General features: G+C 33.9%; 1 protein-coding gene across 2 annotated transcripts in view; it reads right to left on the bottom strand.

Moving 5' to 3' along the window:
• Positions 1-15,136, bottom strand: part of Aldh-III (Aldehyde dehydrogenase type III) — a 76,232-nt gene that overhangs the window by 16,546 nt on the left and 44,550 nt on the right. For both annotated transcript variants that reach the window (XM_085944093.1, XM_085944094.1), the window contains exons 3-7: positions 11,329-11,568; positions 8,855-9,076; positions 5,417-5,580; positions 2,335-2,565; positions 1,197-1,394 (exon numbers count right to left, since the gene is read on the bottom strand). In XM_085944093.1, coding sequence (XP_085800219.1) covers positions 1,197-1,394; positions 2,335-2,565; positions 5,417-5,580; positions 8,855-9,076; positions 11,329-11,568 — 1,055 coding nt within the window. The remainder of the gene's footprint in view (positions 1-1,196; positions 1,395-2,334; positions 2,566-5,416; positions 5,581-8,854; positions 9,077-11,328; positions 11,569-15,136) is intronic.

The raw sequence follows: 15,136 nt of genomic DNA on the forward strand, positions 1-15,136 counted from the left end.
TTATTAGTGATGTGTAAGAAAGAGAAGCTAAATGTGCTTTTTGATGAGTTTTATGTTTTTAGGCTTGCTATGTAAGTCTGCATAATTTTGTCATTTTTGTTTGGCTCCCAATTGCATAATGATGCAAGTACGAGACAGCATTCCATTGCTAGAATATCGCAATGTTGCTATATTTCAATAAATGATTGTTAATTAGGTCTTAAGAATTAAATTTTTTAAATCAATAAATATTCTATGCTCAGATTAAGCTAAATAAACAATTAATGTAGTGTAAATTAATGTGGTGTTTCTATATGGAATTGAAGCTAATTCCGTGAGTCGTAAACGGAACAGTCGAAACACGTCATGGTGGCCTTTTCATAACAGACAATTTGTCATATTATCTACCAGTCAGTACAAATGGCAAAAATACTAAAATATGTATTTTCAATCGATCTATGCTCCACGCGTGAGTATCTAAGTCCAGTTTTAGCCGAAACCTAGTCAAAACTCTCGTCTGTATCATATTTTTATATTATAAAAATATTGTCCTCCAATGCCAAAAGGGGTAAAGGGTATTTGTGGAGATATTGTCTTATTCAAATACATAATAATATGTCCATTTAGCCTTCGATTTGGGTCTTTTAAATTTAATTATCTAAAAAGCTTACAAAAGTTGGATAAACACTAACCCATCGCTAAAAAACACATTCAATATCAATATAACAGAGAAAAATACTCTCTGACATTAATTTAAAATATACATAATAAATGTAACTTAGACATATTATTATGTACTATAAAAAGTATTTACTTTATTCTTTGTGATATTTTTAACCAGGGAACACAAAAATAATGGGAATTGGCTTTCCCTACTGAGTGTGGTATACCATGGTACATATATTGAGTGTAGAATAATATGAAATAAAATTTAAAGAATATGTTATTATCAATAGTTACGTCTGTCTCATAATATGCATTAAAGTTTGTCACGTAAACATAACATGCATTTAATATTTCGTTACAATCGGCACGTTTTGAGTCTCATGGTTTTATGACCAAAAATAATAAAGTTCACACTATTACAAAACTGCAACCACACCCGGCAGGGTAAGCCGGTACCCATTAATTTTGTGTTTCCTAGGTTTAAGATTTCAGCCAATCAATCACAGGTATCCGACAAAAGTTGGCCTGTAGTCAGACGGTGGGATTCATACCTGCCGTTGATGAAGTTGATGGCTTCGTAGGCATTGTCCACGTTGACGATGGGCAGAAGGGGGCCGAAGATTTCCTCCTGCATGATAGGGTCGCTGCCCTTTACGTTGATGAGGATGGTGGGCTGGATGTATTTGTCTTTGGAGTCTACGTTGCCTCCGCACGCTACCTGGTCTTTGTTGATTAACGAGGAGACACGGCTGAAAAAAAAATTAATAATACATTCTGAATAAATTATGTCATTTTATCTTGAGTGAGCATTATTCGAATAAAAGACATTTGGGTCGGTGGTCGGTTTCTAAGTGGCCATCCATAGAATGAAACCGCATGTTGTTTTGAACTGAGTGCCGCACTATGATTTCTGTTTATCAAAATATATTGTCACTAAGTATATGAGCGTCTGACCGTATACATTTATATATTATTTCCATTAACAGATATCGATAGATTCGTACAGCACACGGTCAGTCTATGGATGGCCTCTAAGGTATTTCAGGATTATGTATTTTCAATAAAACATAAATACATTCATAAATCGTGTCATTATATAGAGATCAGAAACATACGTATTGAAAAAATAATCAGAAAATTATTCACTGAATATGACTTAACCAACAACCATCGCTACTGAGCTTTAAAATTATATATAGGTATTCAATAAGGAATGCTACATTCATAAATCTTGTTTATTATTCATTTGAATAAAAATGGTTTAATTAAAAAATAATTAAAAATTATTAGCAAGTGCAAGGTCATAAAAAACTAAAATTTTGATTACTCCTGATGACATCTACAAATCAAGTTAATAATGTCATTCACTTGATTTAAATAATAAAGATGGTACGCATTTCTTGACAGATGGTGTAGTAATTAAAAATTATTTGAAAAAAACGACAATTACACAGTAGCTTAATTGGTTAAGAGTACTCGCCAGGCAAGCAAAAGATGTCTGTTCATATCCCATTTTGTCCGAGATTTTTTCTAGGATCTTTTCTAATAAGTACGTTTTTAAGGCTTTCAAGATTATGTATATATATGACGGTGTTATTCAACTAATATAAATAAGATTTTACCAAGTATATGGTCACTCATTTGCCAAAATAAAGACAAGTTTGACAATATTATAAGAATACAACATACGCGAAATTTCTGTTGTTGATAATCCGGCCAAGATCGGGTGACTCTTGGGGGTTTTCACCGAACCAGGTTCCCAGCACCTCCTTTGACTTGGTCACGAAGGCGTCCTGCACCTCCTTGGTGCACAGAACGTAGTCGGGGGCGATGCAAGTCTGACCAGCATTAATGCACTTGCCCCAGAGCACCCGCTTCACCGTCATATCCATGTCTACTGTGTTGTCAATATACACGGGGCTGGAAAAAATGACAAAGAACAATCTATTAATATACATAAACTTTTACGTGAGTTTGTGATTTTTCAACATTTTTCTATTCATAATATTCAAGAATTCTCCACTTTAAGTGGGTACATTTGATTCTATTCAATTTGAATAATATTTTTACCAATATGTTTGTGAATAAAAAAAACTAATATTATTGTATAATATACTTTTAAAGCAATGGAAGTCATTAACCATGATAGGTTTAATTCAATGAAAAATTAAGCAAACCACTATTTTCACCATTTTCGGCTAAACATAATATTATAATAACTGTGTACAAACACTATTTTCGTCAATGAATAATTTCAAATCGAAGGTAAAACATTACCTTGGTAATAGTTTGACTGAATAATAATGCACCACATAACTATAACTTCTAAAATACAAAAAAATCATACGAAAAAAGTGTTTGATTTTTTTTTTGTAATCAGACGCTATATCGGTCTTTCTCAAAGTGGGCGATAACGCCCCTTGTGGACGCTGGAGGCTTTCAGGGGGGCAGTGGAAGGCTCAATGAAAATTAGGGGGTGTTAAGGAAATCTGGAGGGGCGACGGCAGACAAATTCTATCTATAAAAATCCGACGGAATCTAGACATGATACCACTTGAGATGCGATTTACTACTAGAATGCTTGGAGTCCTGTATAGACGGTTAAATTAGAGTCGCTTACGCATGTAATAATGTGAATGCAGCTTTATATTTCATGTACGTAGTCCATGGTTAAGTTAACTAAATAAAATTGTCTGTGATTTAAGATATTTTTTTTCATACAAAAATTTTCGGTCGATCGCGGCGAAATTCCTCCGAAATTCTTGAGATGAGATTTTAGGCTTGAATGCTTGGAGACCCATATTGACAAAAAAAACTAGAGTCGCTTGCGCATGCACTAGTCTCGTTCCCGCTTTTTATATCACGAATCTGGCATCTCCGGAAGTTGACCAAAATGGCGTTTTGGTTAAAGTTAAAGTTAAGGTTTTAGTTAAAAAAATAAGGGGGGCACTAGATTTTTTTTAAATCTCAAAGTGGGCGGTGGTCGAAATAAGTTTGAGAACCTGTGCGCTATATTCTTTCATTCATAAAAAAAGTTTCTTCATTATAATGATTAATGACATTCAATTAATAAATGCCTCATGACTATTTATTTGTCATTGACCTACGTACCTAATAAAATGCATAATTAATACGAATATTACTGTAAACGATTAGTATTAGATACTTTGTCATCAAAAACCAATCATTAACATTCAGGTGCTTTTAAATGATAAATAATAATCTCCTGACGGTTGACATACTAAGTATACAATGATTGCTATTCAATATGTATGCGGCTAATTAGCACAGCCATAAGATATGGTATAATATATTATATATTATATGGAATATATTATATTCCGAGTAACACACTCACTCAGTGGCGATGCGCCCTTGAGAGTGCTGGAGCGGTGAACACCTACCCACTCAATTTATGCGAAAAGATTTTTTTTTAAATAAGTATTTCATTTATATTTGATTTATTAAAAGTGTTCTGATCTATTACCGTAGTCATTAATTCATATACAAAAACGAATTCTAATAAGTATGTGTTTTAACCGGCTATTTTAAATATAATATACAATGTTCATGATCACGCGTCGCGCTGGCATCGTCCCGTGTGGTTTTGCTTTGCCAAATGCAATGCTATTCAGGAGCGCGTTTCCTCGATCGCTCGAGCAATCATGCCTTGTAATGAGAATGAGTGCGACAGCAATAATATTCGTCTGTAGGTGATAGCGTGAGATAGCAATACTTCTTCGAGCGCCACTCACTGTCGCCAAGGCGCGTTCCGTTCTCGAACCGAATAAACGTATAACCAAAAAAAGACTTTGTCTACGAACATTTTCACACACGGTTAAACGTTTGAGTTGCGCGAGCCGCTCAAGGCTCGTAAGACGCCCAGTAAAACCTCCCGAAAGCGGATTCATATTATTAATAATTATTGTGTTATTTACAGCTTGGATATTTTTTATAATGCTGATGTTGCCTCAGCATTATTAAACATTATAATAGAAGAAAATCTTATTGACACATTTACGAAAACGGTTTTACTATTAACCTTAATTATTTGCACTATTCCGATGACATCAGTGGAAAGTGAAAGATGTTTTACCACACTCAAACGGATCAAGTATTTTAGCAGAAACTCCATCACGCAACCAAGATTGAAGGCATTATATATGCTCAGTATCCAAAAAAGAATGAATTTGTGTCGATGAAAAACAGAAAAATGGATTTCTCATACAAATGAACAATAACATAGGTACTTTAAAAAAAAGTGAACTCCCAGTAAAATAACTCACCGATCGCCACTGCACTCACTAGACAAGAAATAGTCACTAATGTACTCCTCACAATTTTATATAAGATAACATCATTCAGTTTTTACATTCCATTCATCTCAGCCCTACACAATAAATGTATAAAGTAGTTATAATTATTGGGGTACAATATTTTAGAGTTTTAATTGAAGTCATACAGTCCCATGAGTTCTAATAATGCATGATAGCTTTTCAGTTATTCTTACTTGGAAATTCTTTGATGTTTTAATGCAAAATGGTTGATGATAATATACCTACTAACTCTTGTAATACAATAAAGAAAACTGCTTATTCAAAAATGATTTAAAATATTTTTTTCTTCAAATGCTGTAGGTGGTACCTACACAAGTGCACCCCCAATATATTTTTTTTAAACCAACGGCCGCCTTTGACACCGGTTTACATCTGAATAATTCAAAGGGTATTGCGATTATATGATATATGTCGATATAAAATTCATTTTGTACCTTTTGCCACCTAATTCAAGAGTGGTTGGCGTGAGATGCTTATTGGCGGCAGCATGCACAATGCGACCCACAGTTGTTGAACCCGTGAAGAAAATGTAATCGAACTTCTGTTTTAATAACTCCGATGCCTCTTCAACACCACCCAGGACTACTTGGACTGCTTCCTGCAAATAATATCGATTAGCAATACTACAAACATTGAAGAAAGCCTTCGCCTATAGAGACCAACGTTACCAACTTAGCGTTTTTCTTGCCAGATCTAGAATTTTTCGATAGGCATCTAGTTTGCAAAAAATGCATCTAGCTTATGGCGTTTTTATTAGCGTTTTTTATGCCTTCAACAGCTTTAAATGTGATAAGAATAAGCTAGATATTTAGTTTATTTATTCAGATATTTAAGGGGGGACATGCTCGTCGAAGGTCAAAATTGAGTTTTTATTGTATTTTCAAACCATGATCCTGGACATTCCTTAAACGTTGTAGATGATCTATTTATATAATTTTGAAGCCTTATTATCCTGTATAGTTATTTTAAACATTTGATGACTGCATGAAGTATTTTTGTTACATAAAATAGTATTCTTTTAAACCTCTCGCTCTAATGTTTTAGAATATAGTCATATTTCGGTACAGAACTGTGCAGTGGTGTTAAAATTTTTTACATTTATTAATTTTTAAACGCATTTATAAAACCATTAGTATAATTTATTACGAGATAATTTTTGGAAATTATTCACGATAAAAAATTATTTTGATAATCTCTGTGATCCCAAATTTGACAAGAATTAGGCATTTTATTATTCAAAAAATCGGCAAGATTAACAAATTTGAAGATGAATTTAAAGATACTTATTATAAGCTATGTCTTTGACCATTCAAGTGTGATAAACATCTTATGAATAATGATTGCTTTATAATAATTATTGACCTAAGAATAAGGTAGTGTTTTTTTGAAATACGCCATTTCTTTTGTCATTCCCTAGTGGTTAAGCTACAACATACGGCCGTAGCCATAAAATGACAAACTATAATTAAAGTAGGGAGTAAAATGATATTGACGCGCGTGTTTGAACATGTACCGTTTAAAAAAAAATAAAAAAAAATTCGGTTAGGTACATGTTCAAACACGCGCGTTAACATAATTTTACTCCCTACTTCAATTATAGTTTGTCAATTTATGGCTACGGCCGTATGTTGTAGCTTAACCACTGGGGAATGACAAAAGAAATGGCGTATTTCAAAAAAACACTACCTTATTCTTAGGTCAATAATTATTATAAAGCAATCATTATTCATAAGATGTTTATCACACTTGAATGGTCAAAGACATAGCTTATAATAAATATCTTTAGAATTGTCTTGAAATGTGTTAATCTAGCCGATTTTTTGAATAATAAAATGCCTAATTCTTGTCAAATTTGGGATCACAGAGATTATCAATATAATTTTTTATCGTGAATATTTTACAAAAATTATCTCGTAATAAATTATGCTAATGGTTTTATAAATGCGTTTAAAAAATAATAAATGTAAAAAATCTTAACACCACTGCACAGTTATGTACCGAAATATGACTATATTCTAAAACATTAGAGCGAGAGGTTTAAAAGAATACTATTTTATGTAACAAAAATACTTCATACAGTCATCAAATGTTTAAAATAACTATAAAGGATAATAAGGCTTCAAAATTATATAAATAGATCATCTACAACGTTTAATGAGTGTCCAGGATCATGGTTTGAATATACAATAAAAACTCAATTTTGACCTTCGACGAGCATGTCCCCCCTTAATGAAGGTAGGTTGATACTTGAGAAATATGAAAATAAATGAAACAATAGGAGCATTCTTAGCATTATAGTGATATAATGGTATCAGATATTATAATTTAATGTGTGCTTAGACATTTGGCATCGGATTCACTTTTATCGGGGATTCCACTCTCTGGTATTACCTAATTATTAATTATCATAGGTTGTTAGATTAATTAATTATTTTTTGTAAATTTTGAAATGAGTTTAGTTATAGCTTGTTTTCGTACCTCGTCTGGCATGTTTTTGTCAACGATAGTTGGCACCACTGATAGAGACGGAGCCTAAATAATATTATGGTTATGGAAGTGAATCAGAAAATGGGTTAGTAAAGCTAATGATTAAATTAGCTGCAACCTATCTCGCATTGAAGATTCATTAGTAGCAAACACCGCAAAAATCAAATTCTTTTTTTCAATGTATATTTTCATCCAGAGAGAACCGAATGGTGAGGCAAACAGCCAATAACCACTCAATCTGTTGATATAACCACCTGTCTATGTAGGTTCATATGCTCTGCTTAGGAAAAACAATAGTTTTTATTTTTATACATGTTACGCCGAATGTGCGAAATTGACTATTACATGAAATGGGCAAAGTTCTGGCTAATTCATGTAATAGTCAAGCCTGTTGCCTTTGAATTAGGTAAATTTTCTGCCGAGTACATGAATTCGCCAGGGTATGGAATTCTTAAACTGTCAACATGACAGAAGAAAAGGTAAATTTAATACGGATGGTTTTATTAGTTATAATTGGACATAATATAATATTATCATTATTAGGTTAGGTTAGGTTTTGTAATTCTGAATTAAATTATTCAACTGAATGTCCATTTTGAGGTTAGCTAACAAGTGTCAACAAACTATCACAAACATACAATCGATCATTGCACGATTGATACCCAAGCAAGAATCAAATCGCCAAAATACCTTTCAATAAAATTCTTCCGTTATCATATTATAGTTCTAGATTTTTTTTGCGCATAGTAAATGGATATTAACGTCATTGTAGTTATTGATTGGTATATTTTTATATTATAATCAATGACATTTGACACATTTGGTTAGTTTGATTAGTTGCAAAAAACACCACCGGAGCGCAATCATCTATTTTGACCATAGATAATATACGTACATTTTGACCAATGCATGAGCATTTGACACATTTAGTTTAGTTGCAAAAAATACCACCAAAGCGCTACTATCTAATTTGTCCAATGCATGAACTAGGCAGATAAATTACTGCCGAATTCACGCACTCGCCAGATATTTTGTCTAATTCATGAATAAGGCAACGGGCTTGCATTTTTCATGATTTAGGCAAAATTTTCCCATTTTATGTAATAGTCAATTTCGCACATTCGGCGTAACATACATATTTAGAAATATCAAAATGCATCAATTACGGTTAAAAGTATTGTTTATTATTTAAGTTAGACTTTCTATGATTCGAATTAAAAATATTGACAATGGCCACTTAAAATGGCTGGTCTTGTAATTTCACCATAAGGATGTACCTACATGTAGTCCTGACCACACAACCCACAGAGATGACGATGACATGACAGGTAAAATATGCAAGTTCAGATGACTAAGTGTAAGTAGGTATGTATGTGAAGCCTTACAGTATCCAAATATTTGGGGATGAGTTCAGCCATGATCTGTGCGGACGCTTCGGAGAGTTCTGACGGTTTGAGGATGACTGTGTTGCCGGCGGCCAAAGCGCTCGCCATGGGGATGAGAGACAGCTGGATGGGGTAGTTCCACGCGCCCATCACCAGCACCACACCGTACGGGTCGTTGTAGATCACCACATCGTCCAGCATATTCACGAGTGCCTTTGATGGCTATAAATAGAAAAGGTATATAAGGAATATAAAAATGCATCAAGAAATAGCTATGTTACGTCAACATTTACAAGTACATAATGACACCAATTGACAATGTCCTTTTAAGCAATGCCAATTGTCATTAAATTTGGTGAATAAAGAACAATTTATTGAATTTACTAACTGATTATTTTCACTGAACATGTTTAAATATATAATTACTAGAAAAAATATGACGCACAGAAGTACTCGAACCCGCATTTAACGGAAATTCCGGAACAGAAGAGGAGAATTATAGGCTCGATTTAAACTGTAGCGTTATTGAAAGAAGCAGTACCATTATATTATTGTGATTTAGTTTAATCAACGATAATTACTTGAGTCCTACAAACTAAATACTTTATAATATTATAAAATTTTACAATTTACTAATAAAACAGGTTCATATTAATACCTGAGCAATATACGTTTAAATGTAAATAATAATTATAAAATAATAGTGATGCAAGCTATTACTTAATAATAGTTGTATTTCAATCTACATGCATACTAAATAAATACATTTATGTTCATTGACTTACTAGGTTTAATGACTTATTGAAATTATACAAATTTAATGATGCTTTGATATGACAAGAAAACGCAATGCCTGGGGCAATTGGTATTTTTGAGCCCCCTCTCTTCAAAATCCAAAACTACGACTAATAAAATTAATATAATATGCTAGTTGTTGTTCATGGTATTTAATATTATTATTTATTTAGACACTATTTTTAACAAAAGCTTTTCATAATTTTGCAACAGCAAATTTATTAAATATTTAGGAATAATCGAAAATACGTGCAATCTCATAAGTATATTGACTCATTATTGATTGTAGAAAGTTTTTAATTTTTTTCTATATTTGCTATATTTCTTTTACACTCACATAGACATACCTACACACCATGGCCCCCACAAGGGGGGAGGGGCTGACAGGACTCTAGCCTAAGGACCCGGCGTGGCGGATCGACCACATTATTGAGATAAACACACATCTTAAATACACTCTAATTGTAAAAAAATGTCGTCTGCGGCGCTATTGTACTTCAGGGTTATTACCATTTTAAAATAGGTATATGGTTGTACGATGCAATTTTTGGTTCTTGTGTGTTCTCCATAATTCGTCTCCATGTGTTAAAAATCGCTAAAAATACACTGAATTTTTATTGACCTTGAATACTATTTAGAAAACACCTGTGTAGAGCGTCAGACTGCCTTTAACCTTAGTGGTAGGTAGGGGGCCCACCAAAGATCATGGCCTGGGGGCCCGCTTCATTGTGTGGGGGCCATGCTACACACAATAATTAACAGTAGCCGTTAATCGATTTGTAGAATAATGATATTTGTTATAGGTATTATGCATTGTGAACAAGTTGCAAAACTGAGGCCTGGGGTAGCTGCCCCCCTTGATAAAAGGTTATTTAATGTTAGTTATGTTTGCTGCAAACACATTACTATCATGGGTCAGAATATTCTTGTCAATCTTATCATGAAACTATTTATGAAACAATTAAATAATAATAAAAGAATTGAGAATATGACAATATGAACTAAGATAGCTTATCTCAGTCACAATAGTTATCTATGTTTTGTATAAACTCAAGAGTAAAACTATCCATAATTAAAGATTTAAAGCGATTACTGAAACCTGTGGTATAGTAATTAATTAGTATTGTAACGGGTATTTTTTGCAAGAGCAATACTTAGCTGTGTGGCAACTAAAAACAGTGCTCAAAACCGACTACCAGCAGGCGGCACTTCTTTTGTGGCTCTCGGCTGTAGCAGTTCACATCTCGTTACTATCTTCAATACTTTTACTTACTGACCTACAACATCACTACATAACTTCCCGCGTCCAAATAATCTAACAAACTTAACTAAACATTGTAAATTTAATATAATAAAGGTGTAAACTTAAACCCTGTGTCTTAATTTAATAACATCATCTCCGGATCACATTACCAATGAGGAGGTTAGGTTTTAAGATAAGTCAATAAAATAAGCCAACAGACGTTAGAAATACTATCAATCACATAATAGTTTAGTTCAGCCAAATTTTCCGGAATGAGAAGTATGATTTACCATAACTCATAATACAAGGAAAGGTAGAGGGTAGAAGAAGCATAGGTAAAAGGAGATTCTCAACCTCTGTAAATGGGTCACTGTCCAAGACGATGGGGATTTATTATGATTGATATCTTTAGCATGGATAAAATATAATATGGTACCTTCTCTGGCTTGACCCAATCCCTCAGGTTGTTGATTGTGTTGATGAGGTCATTTTTGGAGAATTCTATTTCCAGCAGAGCTGACTCCATCTTGTGTCGGCGCAGGTCCTTGTTGAGAGCTGTTATCAGCTGCTCGTTATTCTCCTCGTACATCCGTAGCAGCGCCTTGAGTTGCTTTTCTCTCCATTCCACCGGCTTTGTCATGCCACGGTTGAAAGCATCTCGAGATTTTTGAACAATCTGGAAACAACGATAGGTATTTTATAGTTTTTTTTTTTAAATTATTAATAACCATGTCCTTGCTTTTTCGTACAAGGTGGTTGTTAGTAATTTTGGACAATCACAAACACCCAGGCTTTGAGAAAAACACATAAATATTGTGTCCTCACCGGGAATCGAACCCAGAACTCTCGGGCGGAAGGCCAGCGCATTACCCACTGCACCACGAGAGCCGCCTTAAGTATTAAATGTTAACTAAAGCATTCGAAATAATGTGTTTTTTAGAATTATTGTAGGTATTTAATATTATATCATTCTGCAAATAGTATAGTATTTTTGGCGTACTATAGTTATTTACTATGGTACATATTATGCGGACTAAATATGTAGTAGGTACAAATTATACTATTATTAGCTATGCTGCCTTGAATTGTTGATTCAGCAATTCAAGCTTTTTCATGAAACCAGACCATTGAGAACCCGCAGCAAACCTTTTTTGCACCAAACCTTGTTGATGGAGAATACCAATTGATAAGAACAGAAGTGGTTTAGTAGACAGAAAATATATATAGTATTGGTACTTGGTTTAAATCTGTAATTAAAATATTTCAATTCTTCAGGTGTATAATAAATAATAAACCGGGACAAAACGGCAAACCAGCCGGGACTTGGGGACAACCAGCAAAACCGGGACGTATGCTAAGCCAAACTATAATAGCTAGGTATACAAAACAATATTGATGGCGATTCCAAACGGATTTTAATGTGGTTAACTTGGCACCTACCTATAATTAAATAAGTGTATTTTAATTGTTAACAATATTTGCATTGGCAGCATTGTTATAACTTATAACTTATAAATAAAAAAAGTGATGGCATCATCATTCGTGGTACTTGGAGTAGGCCCTAGCCCAGGGCTCGAAATGGGCAGGAGCGCACCGGAGCGCCGTTCCTGTTCGTGAAATCGGTAAAATTATCGCTCCGTCTAGTGGAAAAAATAATTTGACCATTTGAACCAGATAGGCCAAAAATAGAAAATCTAACACACTTATTTTATGAAATACCCATAGAATTTGATAACTATGGAAATATCTTCAGAAAACTGTCGAGCGCTCCGGTTCGTAAACTTTTCCATTTCGAGCGCTGCCCTGGCCACTGGTTAAGTCCACTTTTGATGAGTGAACCACCGCTCTATTAAAAACGCGAATCAATAAATACATAGAAGGATCTACCTACATACAGACTACAGAGGTTGTGATCGAAATTTCTCAGAAATTACGAAAGATCCATTTTCCAGAGATCACCAATGGAAATCTTGAGAATTCGATACGGTCAAGTATCCTTATAAAAAAATGTTGAGATTCGGAAGTCCGGGTTGAATTTGAGTGGATTTTGTTAAATTCGTGGGTGAAAAAAAAGGTCTCGAGTTTCATTTCGAATTATTGCCTTCTTGGCTTCTTGAAGAGCTAAAAAAACCTGACGACTTCTAATACGGAAAAGAAATCTGAAGAAAACGTATAATAAGTAATTTGCTAGCGAACAACTTAAGTAACAATAATTTCTCGGGATCTCAAGATATCAATTCACAAGAATCAAACATTCTTCAAGTTGAGAACTCGAGCATCTCGAGAATCGAATAAGGTCTAAAATTTTCATCACAAGCTCTAGATTCTAGTAGCTTTATATTGTACATAGAATGACAGTTAAATTTGATCGGTATCAATATGACTGAAAAATTCATATGTAAATTAAATAAATTTGAAATGCGTTATAATTTAGTGTTTTAAGGACATTAAATAGATACTCGTGGTTGTATAAACTTATCGGTTAAAAACATATTAGGTAATTAGGTACGTATTAAAAATACAAATAATTATTATGCTTACATACTTAATAGTTATGTAGTTATTATAAAAAAATTATGTGATTTTAATGTATTTGTAATGGATGACGTTTCTGAAAAAGGGTATGCAGCATGTAGGTAACTAAAGGTCAAGACACACCAGCTGCAAATCGCAATAAACATCGACCATGAAAATACAATTGTATGAAGTTTGATGAAAGAAAATGACATACTGTCGGCAGAGGTCGAGTTTTTATAGTGTGACTCGACCCTAATACCTAGTTGCTCTATCCAACAGTCATAGGTGTCATCCATAACGATAATAATTCATAATAATAGTATCCTCTCAGTGCCAGCGCACACGGAACCGCTTGTGGGTGCGACATGTAGTAGCCAGTTGCGATTTCAAGTAGGTAGGTACCTACCTACCTACACGGGGAGCACATGCGATGTCTGCGTACGAGACCCCTATCATATGAATTTAACCATATCTGTATTATCCGTCAGCCGGGATATTCAAAAATTAATAAAAAAAAAAGTGATAAATATGCTATGCCGCATTCAGAGAGATAATTATCTCGGGATATGAACTGTCAGGCGTGACGTTTATTAACGCTGGTCCGGATAGCGAGATAGAGCAAGACAATAATTATATTTCGATAATTAATACTAACATTGCGACCTAGCGTCACAAGTTAGAATTGTCGTACTAGACGCCCGTAAGCTGTCAAATGTCATTGATTGCGCGAAATATTTTCAACAAATTTCAAATGCGATATTGTGATATTGTAATATAAACGCCATAATATATAATATAACAATCATTAATTCCTCTTCTGTTTTTAGGTTAAACAAACGTCGAAGTTACATATTTTAAAAAAAAATGAGAATGGCATGGCGCAAGCGCAGTGGGTGGGTGTTGAACGTTAACTTAAATTTAAATAACCGCGTTATACCTATACAGAATTGACCCGAGGGATATCCGTGTTATTTCGGATCAAGAGAAATAACGTATTATCGTGCTAGGTATTTGGAATTACTAGTGCGTCAAGTATGTATTTTTACGTCTCGATTCAACTACTTTACTACATAGAGATACCACCACACGTACAAGTGATGAGCTGTAAATGTATACAAAATATATTTACGCAACGCTGTATTGCTACAACTTTAACCGAAAATCAACTACGATCTTGACATTGCGGCCGTAAATCCGGCGAGAGAGTCACGATCGAGAAAAATGGGAACGCACATTAGCATAGAGCACTAAATAATAAAATATAAATATCATTTAGTTTACGCGCCGTAATGTAGCGAGGCATTTATCGTTGGCTATGGACGTTATACAACCGACGAAAATAATATTACGTTTCAGCGGACATGGGCTAAAAACAAAACCTGTTTTGCTATAATAGCCAAAGAGGTCTACTTTGCCAGATTGGGATCTCGAAAAAAATACAGTAAGTATAATAATAATATGGTCATTGTCAAATTTAACATCACGTTTTGATGTTTGTGTATTAAATCGTCGCCCCAAAAGCAAAAGGGCACATGTGCAATTTTTACGGTTTTGAGTTATGAATGCAGTTTTCTTCGTATTTTTTTCTCTACATTATGGGCAAAACGGCATTTATGAAGCAAAACCCATGAATTCACAATTTGAGCAAAGAAAATAAAGGTTACTTGTGTATTTGTAAACTGAATACGTGTATTAATTAAGGCTCTAAGTACCAAAAAGTAGTATTG

This window comes from Rhyacophila brunnea, unplaced genomic scaffold, assembly GCF_057557595.1.
Source record: "Rhyacophila brunnea isolate RB1 unplaced genomic scaffold, BYU_Rbru_1.0 scaffold_16, whole genome shotgun sequence".
In the NCBI taxonomy this organism is placed as follows: Eukaryota; Metazoa; Arthropoda; class Insecta; order Trichoptera; family Rhyacophilidae; genus Rhyacophila; species Rhyacophila brunnea.